Here is a 16348-nt window from a genome sequence, read left to right on the forward strand (position 1 = left end):
TCACATGTTGGTGCTCATGGGTCCTTTTACATGGAAATGCCCCCAACTTAACATTGAGTCAACACTGTAGCTAGTGAAGTTGCAGTGTCTGGAGAATCCCTCATTCTTCAGAGGTTTTACAAATAGCATCCCTTTCTCTATTGGGCCCTGGTCAAAAGTAGTGCACTATGTGGGGCCCTGGTCAAAAGTAGTGCACTATGTGGGGCCCTGGTCAAAAGTAGTGCACTATGTGGGGCCCTGGTCAAAATTTGTGCACTATGTAGGACCCTGGTTAAAAGTAGTGCACTGTATAGGGGATAGGGTGGCATTTAGGATGCAGCCTTGGTGTGCAAGTTGGTGTCCACTTATATATTATAGTCCTGCCATGTTTTCCACTGTATGTGTCCCTGTGTTTAAACAGTATGTTGAGACCATTTATCCTGGTTTAACTGTCTGACTCAGACTACTGTAACGACTGGACTGTCTTGTGGCTGAAGGGGCTCTTTGAACACATGGTTAACATGGCAGTAAACTGATCTTATGTTAACTAGTCAACATAATGGAACAGCCTTGTTTCAATATATATTCACGTTCGGGCCTCTTGGCTTTCAGACCGTTTAAGTTCAATGTTTGACCAGTGTTAGCCGTCGTGTATCCTCTTTGGTCTGCGTCCAGATTTCCCGCTCTTTTCCCCAAGCGGGCACTCGCACACTCCCTGTCATGGATTTGAAAGTATCGGATTGGTTTAAGAATTGGATGATGGGAGTGTCCAAGTGCACATTTTGTTGTTGAGAACCGGGATGTAGATTCTCTCTCCCTGACACCGGGTCGTTGTAATGACCTACGTTATCTTAACTTCATCATCTCCCTCTCTCTGTTACACCCTCAATCATCTCTCTCTGTGTTACTCTCTCTGTTACACTCTCCCCCTCTCTGTTACACTCTCAATCATCTCTCTCTGTTATACTTTCTCTGTTACACTCTCTACCATCTCTCTCTGTTATACTCTCTCTGTTACACTCTCTACCATCTCTCTCTGTTATACTCTCTCTGTTATACTCTCTACCATCTCTCTCTGTTATACTCTCTACCATCTCTCTCTGTTATACTCTCTACCATCTCTCTCTGTTATACTCTCTACCATCTCTCTCTGTTATACTCTCTACCATCTCTCTCTGTTATACTCTCTACCATCTCTCTCTGTTATACTCTCTACCATCTCTCTCTGTTATACTCTCTACCATCTCTCTCTGTTATACTCTCTACCATCTCTCTCTGTTATACTCTCTACCATCTCTCTCTGTTATAGTCTCTACCATCTCTCTCTGTTATACTCTCTACCATCTCTCTCTGTTATACTCTCTCTGTTACACTCTCTACCATCTCTCTCTGTTACACTCTCTACCATCTCTCTCTGTTATACTCTCTACCATCTCTCTCTGTTATACTCTCTACCATCTCTCTCATGTTATACTCTCTACCATCTCTCTCATGTTATACTCTCTACCATCTCTCTCATGTTATACTCTCTACCATCTCTCTCTGTTATACTCTCTACCATCTCTCTCTGTTATACTCTCTACCATCTCTCTCTGTTATACTCTCTACCATCTCTCTCTGTTATACTCTCTACCATCTCTCTCTGTTATACTCTCTACCATCTCTCTCTGTTATACTCTCTACCATCTCTCTCTGTTATACTCTCTACCATCTCTCTCTGTTATACTCTCCATCTCTCTCTGTTATACTCTCTCTGTTACACTCTCTACCATCTCTCTCTGTTATACTCTCTACCATCTCTCTCTGTTATACTCTCCATCTCTCTCTGTTATACTCTCTCTGTTACACTCTCTACCATCTCTCTCTGTTATACTCTCTACCATCTCTCTCTGTTATACTCTACCATCTCTCTCTGTTACACTCTCTACCATCTCTCTCTGTTATACTCTCTACCATCTCTCTCTGTTACTCTCCATCTCTCTCTGTTACACTCTCCATCTCTCTCTGTTACACTCTCCATCTCTCTCTGTTACACTCTCCATCTCTCTCTGTTACACTCTCTACCATCTCTCTCTGTTACACTCTCTACCATCTCTCTCTGTTACACTCTCTACCATCTCTCTGTTACACTCTCTACCATCTCTCTCTGTTACACTCTCTACCATCTCTCTCTGTTACACTCTCTACCATCTCTCTCTGTTACACTCTCTACCATCTCTCTCTGTTACACTCTCTACCATCTCTCTCTGTTACACTCTCTACCATCTCTCTCTGTTACACTCCATCTCTCTCTGTTACTCTCCATCTCTCTCTGTTACTCTCCATCTCTCTCTGTTACTCTCCATCTCTCTCTGTTATACTCTCCATCTCTCTCTGTTATACTCTCTACCATCTCTCTCTGTTACACTCTCTACCATCTCTCTCTGTTACACTCCATCTCTCTCTGTTACTCTCCATCTCTCTCTGTTACTCCATCTCTCTCTGTTACTCTCCATCTCTCTCTGTTACTCTCCATCTCTCTCTGTTACACTCCATCTCTCTCTGTTATACTCTCTACCATCTCTCTCTGTGTTACACTCTCTACCATCTCTCTCTGTGTTACACTCTCTACCATCTCTCTCTGTGTTACACTCTCTACCATCTCTCTCTGTGTTACACTCTCTACCATCTCTCTCTGTGTTACACTCTCTACCATCTCTCTCTGTGTTACACTCTCTACCATCTCTCTCTGTGTTACACTCTCTACCATCTCTCTCTGTGTTACGCTCCCCATCTCTCTCTGTGTTACTCTCCATCTCTCTCTGCTACTATCTACTGTATCTCTCAATCCCCCACGGCATTGCTTCGCTGACAGCAGGAAGTATTGAGCAGCTCACACTACTGATGGGGGGAAAAAATCTACACAGTTACATATTGGAATATTATTTGTGACAATATATTGTATCATTTTGACAATATCACAATATTATTTTAGCGCTAATTGGCTGTACCTGCAACAACAACAAAATCCAGTATTTTTTTTTCCTTCATAGCTTGTTCTTTTTAAATAGAGAGGCAATTTGTTTTCAGCACTTTTATTTCCATGACGGATCAAAACTAGTTTTCTCATGACTCTGTGTCTTTCTGCAGCAGACATGTAGTGATCATTATGTTTGGAACATCGAATCGCAATAAAATCTCAGTATTGAATCATAATACATAGAATCGCCAATATGCATCGGCATCGGCATCAGCATCATATCGCATCGGCATCATATCATGAGGTCCCTGGCAATTGCCAGCCCTAGTCCACACATTCTACTGAAATTTCCATAGATTTATTTGACTGGAAGAGGCCATTACTTTGTGGAAAGGAGAGAGGTAGAGAGAGGTAGAGAGAGAGGATCTTGAGCCCCTCATGCTCTGCTGTGCGATATTGAGGTCAGCTGTGTTTTGAGGTTGTGTTTTAGAGCTTCAGGCTGTGTTGCTGTGGTAGATTGATGTTATGCTCGCTGTTCAGTTTGTGCTCTGTGTTGCTGGTTGTACAGTCTGATGGAGGGTGTTGGGGTTGTGTGTTGCTGGTTGTACAGTCTGATGGAGGGTGTTGCTGGTTGTACAGTCTGATGGAGAGTGTTGGTTGTGTTGCTGGTTGTACAGTCTGGTTCAGGTTGTGTTTTAGAGCTTCAGGCTGTGTTGCTGGTTGTACAGTCTGATGGAGGGTGTTGGTTGTGTTGCTGGTTGTACAGTCTGATGGAGGGTGTTGGTTGTGTTGCTGGTTGTACAGTCTGATGGAGGGTGTTGGTTGTGTGTTGCTGGTTGTACACCCTGATTGAGGTTGTTGTGTTGCTGGTTGTACAGTCTGATGGAGGGTGTGTTGCTGGTTGCAGTGGTGTACAAATACTTTAAAGTACTACTTAAGTAGTTTTGGGGGTATCTGTACTTTACTATTTCTTTTTTTGGCAACTTTTACTTCGCTACATTCCTAAAGAAAATAATATACTTTTTACTCCATACATTTTCCCTGACAGCCAAAAGTACTCGTTACATTTCGACAGGAAAATGGTCCAATTCACGTACTTATCAAGAGAACACATGGTCACTGGTGGACTCACTAAACACAACCGCTTTATTTGTAAATGATGTTGGAGTGTGTCCCTGGCTGTCCGTACATTTATCAAAACTAGAAAATCATGCCGCCTGGTTTGTTCAAAATGGTTTATACTTTTGATACTTAAGTATATTTAAAGCCACATTTTTTTAGACTTTTACTCAAGTAGTATTTTACTGGGTGACTTTGACTTTTACTGGAGTCATTTTCTATTAAGGTATCATTACTTTTACTCATGTATGACAATTGGGTACTTTTTTTCCACCACTGGCTGGTTGTATACCAGTAATCCTATAGATCCAGGTCCCTATCATCTCAGCAGCTTAGCCAGCAGGTCAGATGTTTCCAGGCATCTGTCTCCTATAGATCCAGGTCCCTATCATCTCAGCAGCTTAGCCAGCAGGTCAGATGTTTCCAGGCATCTGTCTCCTATAGATCCAGGTCCCTATCATCTCAGCAGCTTAGCCAGCAGGTCAGATGTTTCCAGGCATCTGTCTCCTAGAGATCCAGGTCCCTATCATCTCAGCAGCTTAGCCAGCAGGTCAGATGTTTCCAGGCATCTGTCTCCTATAGATCCAGGTCCCTATCATCTCAGCAGCTTAGCCAGCAGGTCAGATGTTTCCAGGCATCTGTCTCCTATAGATCCAGGTCCCTATCATCTCAGCAGCTTAGCCAGCAGGTCAGATGTTTCCAGGCATCTGTCTCCTAGAGATCCAGGTCCCTATCATCTCAGCAGCTTAGCCAGCAGGTCAGATGTTTCCAGGCATCTGTCTCCTAGAGATCCAGGTCCCTATCATCTCAGCAACTTAGCCAGCAGGTCAGAGGGTTCCAGGCATCTGTCTCCTAGAGATCCAGGTCCCTATCATCTCAGCAGCTTAGCCAGCAGGTCAGAGGCTTCACACACACACACACACACACACACACACACACACACACTACAACAAATCCAGACACACACACACTATGTGGATCATGTCCCCTCTGTACGTTGATGCCATCGTGTTAAACTCTTTAGTAGACCACAGGGATGTCTGACTGACCTGTGATTATATTCATGATTTTATTATATTAATGCTTAAGTACTCTTCAAATAAAGTATTACTAAATATTTGTATTCTGTTCACAGAGCGATCACAATGGGGAAAGGCTGCATGAAGGCAATCAAGTACTTCCTGTTCCTCTTCAATGTCCTCTTCTTCGTAAGTATCTTATTTCCTAGACACAGATAACATGCCTATACAGTGCAGGACCTCAGCCTCCACTCTGAGTGGATGAAACATGCATGACAATAACTGTCTGATAAAATGGCATGACCGCCACAGCTCTATGGCCATGTTGGACCGGTTTGAGATCGAGTCGGTGGGATGGAATGTGAACTCACCAACACACACCAACTACTCTGTCATCCTTGTCCTCTGTTTCACTCTCTCATTCTCTATGGCATCATTCAATCTCTCATTCTGACATCATTCACTCTCGCTCTCTCTCCCTTTAGCTCTCTCTCTCATGCCCCCTCTCTCGTGCTCTATCTCTTTCATGCCCTCTCTCTCGTGCTCTCTCTTTCATGCCCTCTCTCGCGCTCTCTCTTTCATGCCCTCTTGCTTTCTCATTCTCTATGGCATCATTCGCTCTCTCTCTCATGCCCCCTATCTCGCGCTCTCTTTCATGCCCTCTCTCTCTCTCATGCCCTCTTTTTCTCCCACTCACCCCCCTCCCTCCATCCCTCTCTTTCTCTCTCCCTGGTTTCTTCATTAGAGAGCAGATTAAGTCATTGTGGACTGGTTACCACGGAGATACTCATCCGCTCAGTCCAAGGCTCCCACAATCCCTCTCTCTCTCTCTCCCCCTTTCTCTCATCCCTCATTCCCATCTCTGAACAAAGTAAATTAAAAGTTCGATCCAGAGCTTAAGACTTAAGTTACACTGCATGTGAATATATGGTGTGATCTCACTACTAACAGGACTGATGTAGAGAAACTAGAATGGACGTCACTACAAACAGGACTGATGTAGAGAAACTAGAATGGAAGGTCACTACTAACAGGACTGATGTAGAGAAACTAGAATGGAAGGTCACTACTAACAGGACTGATGTAGAGAAACTAGAATGGAAGGTCACTACTAACAGGACTGATGTAGAGAAACTAGAATGGAAGGTCACTACTAACAGGACTGATGTAGAGAAACTAGAATGGAAGGTCACTACTAACAGGACTGATGTAGAGAAACTAGAATGGAAGGTCACTACTAACAGGACTGATGTAGAGAAACTAGAATGGAAGGTCACTACTAACAGGACTGATGTAGAGAAACTAGAATGGAAGGTCACTACTAACAGGACTGATGTAGAGAAACTAGAATGGAAGCATTGAGTGTTGAGGGGCAGACAGACAGACCTGCTCCGGTGTTGAGGGGCAGACAGACAGACCTGCTCCGGTGTTGAGGGGCAGACAGACAGACCTGCTCCGGTGTTGAGGGGCAGACAGACAGACCTGCTCCGGTGTTGAGGGGCAGACAGACAGACCTGCTCCGGTGTTGAGGGGCAGACAGACAGACCTGCTCCGGTGTTGAGGGGCAGACAGACAGACCTGCTCCGGTGTTGAGGAGGAATGTGGGCTTGCATTCCAAATGGAACCTTATCCCCTATATAGTGAAAAAAAGAGTGCACTATATAGGGAATAGGCTGCCATGGACTGTGGCGTGCTTAAAAAGCAGCAGGCCATGTGGATTATGAAGTGGTGTCAGCATCACTAGAGCTACGACACACCCCCTGCCATGCATAGACCCCAGCCCCCCCAGTGATCTCTCCTGGTTGTCTATGGAACATTACTCCTGGCCAACTGCACCCAAAGACTCATTTACAGAACTTGGTAAAGATTTAAACTTGGTCTTATTTAGCATGTTGTATTGACTCTTTCTCTCTCTGTCTCTCTCTCTCTCTCTGTCTCTCTCTCTGTCTCTCTCTCTGTCTCTGTCTCTCTGTCTGTCTCTCTGTCTATTTGTGTGTGTCTGTCTGTCTGTCTGTCTGTCTGTCTGTCTGTCTGTCTGTCTGTCTGTCTGTCTGTCTGTCTGTCTGTCTGTCTGTCTGTCTGTCTGTCTGTCTGTCTCTCTCTTTATTTGTCTCTCTCTTTATTTGTCTCTCTCTCTCTCTTTATTTGTCTCTCTCTCTCTCTTTATTTGTTCTCTCTCTCTTTATTTGTCTCTCTCTCTCTTTATTTGTCTCTCTCTCTCTTTATTTGTCTCTCTCTCTCTTTATTTGTCTCTCTCTCTCTCTTTATTTGTCTCTCTCTCTCTCTTTATTTGTCTCTCTCTCTCTCTCTTTATTTGTCTCTCTCTCTCTCTCTTTATTTGTCTCTCTCTCTCTCTCTTTATTTGTCTCTCTCTCTCTCTTTATTTCTCTCTCTCTCTCTTTATTTGTCTCTCTCTCTCTCTCTCTTTATTTGGCTCTCTCTCTCTCTCTCTCTCTCTCTTTATTTGGCTCTCTCCCTCTGCAGCTGTTTGGCGCCCTCATCATGGGGTTCGGACTGTGGGTCCTTCTGGACAATGAGAGCTTCATGGTCATCCTGCGTAAGTTTATCAATCTATACATACTAATGTGGCAGTCATTTCACCAGAGGAATGGTAGTAATGTGGCAGTCATTTCACCAGAGGAATGGTAGAATTATTGTCTAACTGTATGTATAGTTAAAGCCTGTTCCTTTTTCTTTAACATGTTAAAACAACGGATCACTAAACCATTTAAAAAAGAAGCCATTTGATAGTTTTATAGTTGGCTGATGTTTAGTGGAAAACATTGTCAGTGCTCTTTCTCTAGTCCACTAGGTTTTATGTTTTATTTATTTAACCTTTTATTTAACTAGGCAAGTCAGGTAAACAAATTCTTATTTACAATGACCAGCCTACCGGGGAACAGTGGGTTAACTGCCTTGTTCAGGGGCAGAACGAACAAGGCAGTCTCTCTCTCTCCCCTCTTCTCTAGCTCTCCCCTCTTCTCTAGCTCTCCCCTCTTCTCTAGCTCTCCCCTCTTCTCTAGCTCTCCCCTCTCTAGCTCTCTAGCTCTCTCCTCTCCTCTAGCTCTCTCCTCTCCTCTAGCTCTCCCCTCTAGCTCTCTCCTCTCCTCTAGCTCTCCCCTCTAGCTCTCTCCTCTCCTCTAGCTCTCCCCTCTAGCTCTCTCCTCTCCTCTAGCTCTCCCCTCTAGCTCTCCCCTCTCCTCTAGCTCTCCCCTCCCCTCTAGCTCTCTCCTCTAGCTCTCTCCTCCCCTCTAGCTCTCTCCTCCCCTCTAGCTCTCTCCTCCCCTCTAGCTCTCCCTCCCCTCTAGCTCTCTCCTCTAGCTCTCCCCTCCCCTCTAGCTCTCTCCTCTAGCTCTCCCCTCCCCTCTAGCTCTCCCCTCCCCTCTAGCTCTCCCTCCCCTCTAGCTCTCCCTCCCCTCTAGCTCTCTCCTCTAGCTCTCCCTCCCCTCTAGCTCTCTCCTCTAGCTCTCCCCTCCCCTCTAGCTCTCCCCTCCCCTCTAGCCCTCCCCTCTAGCTCTCCCCTCCCCTCTAGCTCTCCCCTCCCCTCTAGCCCTCCCCTCTAGCTCTCTCCTCCCCTCTAGCTCTCTCCTCCCCTCTAGCTCTCTCCTCCCCTCTAGCCCTCCCTCCCCTCTAGCCCTCCCCTCTAGCTCTCCCCTCCCCTCTAGCTCTCCCCTCCCCTCTAGCTCTCTCCTCTAGCTCTCCCTCTAGCCCTCCCCTCTAGCTCTCCCCTCTAGCCCTCCCCTCTAGCTCTCCCTCCCCTCTAGCTCTCCCCTCCCCTCTAGCCCTCCCCTCTAGCCCTCCCCTCTAGCTCTCCCCTCCCCTCTAGCCCTCCCCTCTAGCTCTCCCTCCCCTCTAGCTCTCTCCTCTAGCTCTCCCTCCCCTCCCCTCTAGCTCTCCCCTCCCCTCTAGCTCTCCCCTCCCCTCTAGCTCTCCCCTCCCCTCTAGCTCTCCCCTCCCCTCTAGCTCTCCCCTCCCCTCTAGTCCTCCCCTCTAGCTCTCCCCTCCCCTCTAGCTCTCCTCTCTAGCTCTCCCCTCCCCTCTAGCTCTCCCTCCCCTCTAGCCCTCCCCTCTAGCTCTCCCCTCCCCTCTAGCTCTCCCTCCCTCTAGCTCTCCCCTCTAGCCCTCCCCTCTAGCCCTCCCCTCTAGCCTCTCTCCTCCCCTCTAGCTCTCTCCTCTAGCTCTCCCTCCCCTCTAGCTCTCCCTCCCCTCTAGCTCTCCCCTCCCCTCTAGCTCTCCCCTCCCCTCTAGCTCTCCCTCCCCTCTAGCCCTCTCCTCTAGCCCTCCCCTCTAGCTCTCCCCTCCCCTCTAGCTCTCCCCTCCCCTCTAGCCCTCTCCTCTAGCCCTCCCCTCTAGCTCTCCCCTCCCCTCTAGCTCTCTCCTCTAGCTCTCCCTCCCCTCCCCTCTAGCCCTCCCCTCTAGCTCTCCCCTCCCCTCTAGCTCTCCCCTCCCCTCTAGCCCTCCCCTCTAGCTCTCCTCTCTAGCTCTCCCTCCCCTCTAGCTCTCCCTCCCCTCTAGCCCTCCTCTCTAGCTCTCCCCTCCCCTCTAGCTCTCCCCTCCCCTCTAGCTCTCTCCTCCCCTCTAGCTCTCCCCTCCCCTCTAGCCCTCCCCTCTAGCTCTCCCCTCCCCTCTAGCTCTCTCCTCTAGCTCTCCCCTCCCCTCTAGCTCTCCCCTCCCCTCTAGCTCTCCCCTCCCTCTAGCTCTCCCCTCCCCTCTAGCCCTCCCCTCCCCTCTAGCCCTCCCCTCTAGCTCTCCCCTCCCCTCTAGCTCTCCTCTCTAGCTCTCCCCTCCCCTCTAGCTCTCCTCTCTAGCTCTCCCCTCCCCTCTAGCTCTCCTCTCCCCTCTAGCTCTCCCCTCTAGCTCTCCCCTCCCCTCTAGCTCTCCCCTCTAGCTCTCCCCTCTAGCTCTCCCCTCCCCTCTAGCTCTCTCCTCCCCTCTAGCTCTCTCCTCTAGCTCTCCACTCTCCTCTAGCTCTCCCCTCCCCTCTAGCTCTCTCCTCTAGCTCTCCCCACCCCTCTAGCTCTCCCCTCCCCTCTAGCTCTCCACTCTCCATATTTAGTTGAATTTAAGCAACAGTCTCTAGTCTTTTGTATGAGCAGGTCTAATAATATCCGCTTCACTTTCCTGCTCATATCAGGTGAGGCAGCAGGGATCAGCCAGCCTCATCCCCTACCAGCCCTCACTCACCTGCCTCTCTCAGCAAACCCCTACCGGCCCTCACTCACCTGCTTCTCTCAGCAAACCCCTACCGGCCCTCACTCACCTGCTTCTCTCAGCAAACCCCTACCGGTCCTCACTCACCTGCTTCTCTCAGCAAACCCCTACCGGCCCTCACTCACCTGCTTCTCTCAGCAAACCCCTACCGGCCCTCACTCACCTGCTTCTCTCAGCAAACCCCTACCGGCCCTCACTCACCTGCTTCTCTCAGCAAACCCCTACCGGCCCTCACTCACCTGCTTCTCTCAGCATCCCCTACCGGCCCCCACTCACCTGCTTCTCTCAGCATCCCCTACCGGCCCCCACTCACCTGCTTCTCTCAGCATCCCCTACCGGCCCCCACTCACCTGCTTCTCTCAGCATCCCCTACCGGCCCCCACTCACCTGCTTCTCTCAGCATCCCCTACCAGCCCTCACTCACCTGCTTCTCTCAGCATCCCCTACCAGCCCTCACTCACCTGCTTCTCTCAGCATCCCCTACCAGCCCTCACTCACCTGCTTCTCTCAGCATCCCCTACCAGCCCTCACTCACCTGCTTCTCTCAGCATCCCCTACCAGCCCTCACTCACCTGCTTCTCTCAGCATCCCCTACCAGCCCTCACTCACCTGCTTCTCTCAGCATCCCCTACCAGCCCTCACTCACCTGCTTCTCTCAGCATCCCCTACCAGCCCTCACTCACCTGCTTCTCTCAGCATCCCCTACCAGCCCTCACTCACCTGCTTCTCTCAGCATACCCTACCAGCCCTCACTCACCTGCTTCTTTACGTCTACATCCGCTCTTCATACCCATCTATTCTTCTGTTTTCTATTATAATGTAGCCGTGATGGCGAGCGGGGATGCAGACCCTGATGAGTCTTCTGTTAGAAGTGTACATTTGTTACATTGCTGGCTTTTCTTGCACTGCTCCAATGTTGATACGCTGTATAGTTCATCACCTGTTGTAACCAAGAGCTCAGGCCAGTCTGAGTTGACTTTGCAAGTTCACTGTCAAATTGAGAAATTGTGACTAAACTCAACTAAAAGAAGAAGAAACATTTATTATGAAGCCAAGATCAATCATTGATATAAAGAATGATGGAATTTTTTTTGGAGTACTTTAAATGAAATGATGGGCAGAATTCAACTCCATCTTTCATCGAATCAGATGGCTTATTCATCACAAAACCATTTGATGTTGCCAATTATTTGATTGATTACTTCATTGGCAAAGTGGGCAAACTTAGGCAGGAAATGCCAACAACGAACAGTGAGCAATTGTATTCATGCATAAAAAAATTATGAAAGAAAAGCATTGCAAGTTGGAATTGTGTAAAGTTAGTACGGGAGAGATGGAAAAATTGTTATTGATCAATAATGACAAACCTCCTGGCATTGACAACTTAGATGGAAAGCTACTGAGGATGGTAGCTGACTCTATAGCCAGTCCTATCTGTCATATTATTAATCTGAGCCTAGAGGAAAGTCTTTGTCCTCAGGCCTGGAGGGAAGCCAAAGTCATTCCGCTACCCAATAGTGGTAAAGCGGCCTTTACTGGTTTGGTTCTAACAGCAGACCTTACAGCTCTTAGCAAACTGTTGGGAAAAAATTGTGTTTGACCAAATACAATGCTATTTCTCTGTAAACAAATTAACAACAGACTTTCAGCATGCTTATAGAGAAGGGCACTCAGCATGTACAGTACTGGCACAAATGACTGATGATTGGTGGAAAGACATTGATAATAAGAAGATTGTGGGAGCTGTACTGTTAGATTTCAGTGCAGCCTTTGATATTATTGACCATAACCTGTTGTTGAAAAAACAAATGTGTTATGGCTTTTCAACCTCTGCCATACTGTGGATTCAGAGCTATCTATCTAATAGAACTCAGGGGGTTTTCTTTAGTAGAAGCTTCTCTGTCAAACATGTAAAGTGTGGTGTACCGCAGGGCAGCTCTCTAGGCCCTCTACTCTTTTCTATATGACCCATATTACCAGAGGTCTTGTCTCTAGTCTAAACGGTTATATAATATGACCCATATTACCAGAGGTCTTGTCTCTAGTCTAAACGGTTATATAATGTGACCCATATTACCAGAGGTCTTGTCTCTATAGTCTAAACGGTTATATAATGTGACCCATATTACCAGAGGTCTTGTCTCTAGTCTAAACGGTTATATAATATGACCCATATTACCAGAGGTCTTGTCTCTATAGCCTAAACGGTTATATAATATGACCCATATTACCAGAGGTCTTGTCTCTATAGCCTAAACGGTTATATAATGTGACCCATATTACCAGAGGTCTTGTCTCTATAGCCTAAATGGTTATATAATATGACCCATATTACCAGAGGCAAGTTTTTTTTTCTCTTTCTGCTGGGATTTGTGCGCATTTGATATCATTTCACAAAACCATGTCGCTGGCCGTTTTAAACTAATCCCGGGTCGCTAATTATTGGCTTGATAACAAGCAACGTTGTTCAGTCATGTTACCTAGCTAGCTAACAACCTGGTAACTTCACACTAGGTTTAGTCACATCTGATTGGCCCAGGAAGAAAGGAAAAGGGTCTGCTACTCATGAGATGTGATTCAATGGTAGGAATCATATAGTCCTAATGGGAGAGTAAACTACATATCAAATCAAATTTATTTTTATATAGCCCTTCGTACATCAGCTGATATTCTCAAAGTGCTGTACAGAAACCCAGCCTAAAACCCCAAACAGCAAGCAAAGCATGTGAAAGAAGCACGGTGGCTAGGAAAAACTCCCTAGGAAAAACTCCCTAGAAAGGCCAAAAACCTAGGAAGAAACCTAGAGAGGAACCAGGCTATGAGGGGTGGCCAGTCCTCTTCTGGCTGTGCAGGGTGGATATTATAACAGAACATGGTCAAAATGTTAAAATGTTAAAATGTTCATGAATGACCAGCATGGTCAAATAATAATAATCATAGTAGTTGTCGAGGGTGCAACAAGCACGTCCGGTGAACAGGTCAGGGTTCCATAGCCGCAGGCAGAACAGTTGAAACTGGAGCAGCAGCACGGCCAGGTGGACTGGGGACAGCAAGGAGTCATCATACCAGGTAGTCCTGAGGCATGGTCCTAGGGCTCAGGTCCTCCGAGAGAAAGACAGAAAGAGAGAAAGAATTAGAGAGAGCATATTTAAATACACACAGGACACCGGATAAGACAAGAGAAATACTCCAGATGTAACAGACTGACCCTAGCCCCCCGACACATAAACTACTGCAGCATAAATACTGGAGGCTGAGACAGGAGGGATCAGAAGACACTGTGGCCCCATCCGATGATACCCCCGGACAGCATCTCTGTTTTGTCCGAGTTTAAAAGTAGAAAGTTTGCAGCCATCCACTTCTTTATGTCTGAAACACAGGCTTCTAGCGAGGGCAATTTTGGGGCTTCACCATGTTTCATTGAAATGTACAGCTGTGTGTCGTCCGCATAGCAGTGAAATTTAACATTATGTTTTCGAATGACATCCCCAAGAGGTAAAATATATAGTGAAAACAATAGTGGTCCTAAAACGGAACCTTGAGGAACACCGAAATTTACAATTGATTTGTCAGAGGACAAACCATTCACAGAGACAAACTGATATCTTTCCCGACAGATAAGATCTAAACCAGGCCAGAACTTGTCCATGTAGACCAATTTGGGTTTCCAATCTCTCCAAAAGAATGTGGTGATCGATGGTATCAAAAGCGGCACTAAGATCTAGGAGCACGAGGACAGATGCAGAGCCTCGGTCTGACGTCATTAAAAGGTCATTTACCACCTTCACAAGTGCAGTCTCAGTTCTATGATGGGGTCTAAAACCAGACTGAAGCGTTTCGTATACATTGTTTGTCTTCAGGAAGGCAGTGAGTTGCTGTGCAACAGCTTTTTCTAAAATTTTTGAGAGGAATGGAAGATTCGATATAGGCCGATAGTTTTTTATAATTTCTGGATCAAGATTCGGCTTTTTCAAGAGAGGCTTTATTACTGCCACTTTTAGTGAGCTTGGTACACATCCGGTGGATAGAGAGCCGTTTATTATGTTCAACATAGGAGGGCCAAGCACAGGAAGCAGCTCTTTCAGTAGTTTAGTTGGAATAGGGTCCAGTATGCAGCTTGAGGGTTTGGAGGCCATGATTATTTTCATCATTGCGTCAAGAGATATAGTACTAAAACACTTTAGTATCTCCCTTGATCCTAGGTCCTGGCAGAGTTGTGCAGACTCAGGACAATGGAGCTTTGGAGGAATACCCAGATTTAAAGAGGAGTCTGTAATTTGCTTTCTAATGATCATGATCTTTTCCTCAAAGAAGTTCATAAATGTATTACTGCTGAAGTGAAAGCCATCCTCCATTTGCGAAGGCTGCTTTTTAGTTAGCTTTGCGACAGTATCAAAAAGAAATTTCGGATTGTTCTTATTTTCCTCAATTAAGTTGGAAAAATAGGATGATCGAGCAGCAGTAAGGGCTCTTCGATACTGCACGGTACTGTCTTTCCAAGCTAGTCGGAAGACTTCCAGTTTGGTGTGGCGCCATTTCCGTTCCAATTTTCTGGAAGCTTGCTTCAGAGCTCGTGTATTTTCTGTATACCAGGGAGCTAGTTTCTTATGACAGATGTTTTTAGTTTTTAGGGGTGCAACTGCATCTAGGGTATTGCGCAAGGTTAAATTAAGTTCCTCGGTTAGGTGGTTAACTGATTTTTGTCCTCTGACGTCCTTGGGTAGGCAGAGGCAGTCTGGAAGGGCATCAAGGAATCTTTGGGTTGTCTGAGAATTTATAGCACGACTTTTAATGCTCCTTGGTTGGGGTCTGAGCAGATTATTTGTTGCAATTGCAAACGTAATAAAATGGTGGTCCGATAGTCCAGGATTATGAGGAAAAACATTTAGATCCACAACATTTATTCCATGGGACAAAACTAGGTCCAGAGTATGACTGTGGCAGTGAGTAGGTCCAGAGACATGTTGGACAAAACCCACTGAGTCGATGATGGCTCCGAAAGCCTTTTGGAGTGGGTCTGTGGACTTTTCCATGTGAATGTTAAAGTCCCCAAAAATTAGAATATTATCTGCTATGACTACAAGATCCGATAGGAATTCAGGGAACTCAGTGAGGAACACTGCATATGGCCCAGGAGGCCTATAAACATAGGATTCATATAGGCCTAATGGGAGACTAAACTACACTGCTCAAAAAAATAAAGGGAACACTAAAATAACACATCCTAGATCTGAATGAATGAAATAATCTTATTAAATACTTTTTTCTTTACATAGTTGAATGTGCTGACAACAAAATCGCACAAAAATAATCAATGGAAATCCAATTTATCAACCCATGGAGGTCTGGATTTGGAGTCACACTCAAAATTAAAGTGGAAAACCACACTACAGGCTGATCCAACTTTGATGTAATGTCCTTAAAACAAGTCAAAATGAGGCTCAGTAGTGTGTGTGGCCTCCACGTGCCTGTATGACCTCCCTACAACGCCTGGGCATGCTCCTGATGAGGTGGCAGATGGTCTCCTGAGGGATCTCCTCCCAGACCTGGACTAAAGCATCCGCCAACTCCTGGACAGTCTGTGGTGCAACGTGGCGTTGGTGGATGGAGCGAGACATGATGTCCCAGATGTGCTCAATTGGATTCAGGTCTGGGGAACGGGCGGGCCAGTCCATAGCATCAATGCCTTCCTCTTGCAGGAACTGCTGACACACTCCAGCCACATGAGGTCTAGCATTGTCTTGCATTAGGAGGAACCCAGGGCCAACCGCACCAGCATATGTTCTCACAAGGGGTCTGAAGATCTCATCTCGGTACCTAATGGCAGTCAGGCTACCTCTGGCGAGCACATGGAGGGCTGTGCGGCCCCCCAAAGAAATGCCACCCCACACCATGACTGACCCACCGCCAAACCAGTCTTGCTGGAGGATGTTGCAGGCAGCAGAACGTTCTCCACGGCGTCTCCAGACTCTGTCACGTTTGTCACATGTGCTCAGTGTGAACCTGCTTTCATCTGTGAAGAGCACAGGGCACCAGTGGCAAATTTGCCAATCTTGGTGTT

At 46.7% G+C, this 16348-nt stretch overlaps 1 protein-coding gene across 1 annotated transcript in view; it reads left to right on the top strand.

Annotated features, from left to right (window-relative positions):
- Positions 1-16348, top strand: part of LOC106587947 (CD82 antigen) — a 48712-nt gene that overhangs the window by 15585 nt on the left and 16779 nt on the right. Inside the window, exons 2-3 of the mRNA XM_014176609.2 lie at positions 5193-5265; positions 7561-7633. Of these exons, the coding sequence (XP_014032084.1) occupies positions 5203-5265; positions 7561-7633 (136 nt within the window). The 5' untranslated portion in view covers positions 5193-5202. The remainder of the gene's footprint in view (positions 1-5192; positions 5266-7560; positions 7634-16348) is intronic.

Source organism: Salmo salar, unplaced genomic scaffold (assembly GCF_905237065.1).
Source record: "Salmo salar unplaced genomic scaffold, Ssal_v3.1, whole genome shotgun sequence".
Taxonomy (NCBI): Eukaryota; Metazoa; Chordata; class Actinopteri; order Salmoniformes; family Salmonidae; genus Salmo; species Salmo salar.